This window comes from Olea europaea, unplaced genomic scaffold (genome assembly GCF_002742605.1).
Source record: "Olea europaea var. sylvestris unplaced genomic scaffold, O_europaea_v1 scaffold27623, whole genome shotgun sequence".
NCBI lineage: Eukaryota > Viridiplantae > Streptophyta > Magnoliopsida > Lamiales > Oleaceae > Olea > Olea europaea.
Window position 1 is genome coordinate 1 of NW_019246074.1, and position 1,474 is coordinate 1,474.

Genomic DNA, 1,474 nt, shown 5'->3' on the forward strand with positions numbered 1-1,474 from the left:
TATCTTGAAACCAATAATTTTACGGCTAGCCAATAAGAATTGGAGGACAAGTTTTAATGATCTAGGCAGCCAATAGAGTACTTGTGCAGCTTTCTTTGACGAGAAGAAAAATTGGCAACTTAGAATTCTTTTTTAGAAAGGAACGGTCAAGGTTTTTGGCTGGACACTTCACAATTAATAAAAGCTTATCATTGGCTAACATAAGTGGGTAGCTTTGTGAAATTTTTGAGAAACTTGGCAAGAAGACGTGTTGATTTTCAACACTCTCCCTCAGCACGTACTTCTCTGATTTTATCTATCATACCAAGTCGTTCACAAAATTCTGCAAACTTAGAAGAATTTAGACTTTTAGTGAACATGTCTGCAACTTGGTCTTCAGTCGTGATTGGCTCCATTTCTATTTCTTCACTTAGCACCCTCTCTTTGAGAAAATGATAGTGAACTCTATATGCTTAGTTCTTGCGTGAAATACTGGATTTTCTGCTAGTTGTACAGCTGACTGGTTATCACAATGAAGTTTTACTGGGTAATCTATTTTCTTGTGCAAATCCTTTATCAGCTGCATTAAACATGTACTATCTTAAGCTGCCATTTCAGCTGCTCTATATTCTACTTCAGTAGTTGAGAGTGATACTGTCGGTTGTCTCTTACTACACCAATAAATTAGTCCTAAACCAAGATGGAAAACATAGCTCGTTGTTGCCTGTCTTGTATTATGATTCCCAGCATAATTCGCATCACAGTGTCTAATTGTTTTGATTGCTTCTCCTTTCTTATATAACATACCAAAATTAGTGGTTTCTTTCACATACCTCAATATACTCCTAACAGCTTCTAGATGAGGCTTCTTAGGATTTGGCATAAATTGACTTGCCACTCCAACGGCAAACGAAATATATGGTCTCGTTAGCGTCAAGTAAATTAGGCTTCCCACAAGTTGATGATATATAGAAGTATCCTCCAAATCTTTGCCTTCATATGAACGTAGCATAGCATTTAGCTCCATAGGGGTGGAGATATGTTTGTAGTCTTGCATCCCAAACTTTTGTAAGAGACCTTTGGCATACTTCTGTTGACATAGAAATAATCCTTCGCGTGTTTGATCTCGCTCGAGCCCAAGCAAGTGTTTCATTCTCCAAGTTCTTTCATTTGAAATCGAGCTGATAAGTTTTCTCGTACCAATTTACTTTCATCTTCATCATATTCAGTAATTATAAAATCATCCACATAAACTAGTACTATTGCTAGTTTTGAAGGCAATGAAGCTTTTATTTAAAACTCCTAGCTTAGACCATCCTTTTCTTCTACAGTACAATGTATGTAGGCTGCAATGACCATGTCTATATTTTGACTTTTGTATATTTTATATTTTACCAGTAAAAGCCAGTGTATGGGCTACGTATGTAAGGGGAAAAAATGAATGAAAACCTGACTTTTTTGTCCCAGCAATTGTGTCTTTTCTCTGTTCTGTTTT

At 36.3% G+C, this 1,474-nt stretch overlaps 1 protein-coding gene across 1 annotated transcript; it reads right to left on the reverse strand.

The window, feature by feature from the left end:
- Positions 1–580: 580 nt before the first annotated feature.
- Positions 581–1,132, reverse strand: LOC111383803 (uncharacterized mitochondrial protein AtMg00810-like). The gene has a single exon (XM_023007966.1). It carries the CDS (start codon positions 1,130–1,132, stop codon positions 581–583), a length of 552 nt encoding a protein of 183 aa, XP_022863734.1.
- Positions 1,133–1,474: the final 342 nt, after the last annotated feature.

Coding starts and splice junctions, on each gene's coding strand:
- LOC111383803 (XM_023007966.1), bottom strand. CDS start 1,132: ATGAAACACTTGCTTGGGCTCGAGCGAGATCAAACACGCGAAGGATTA.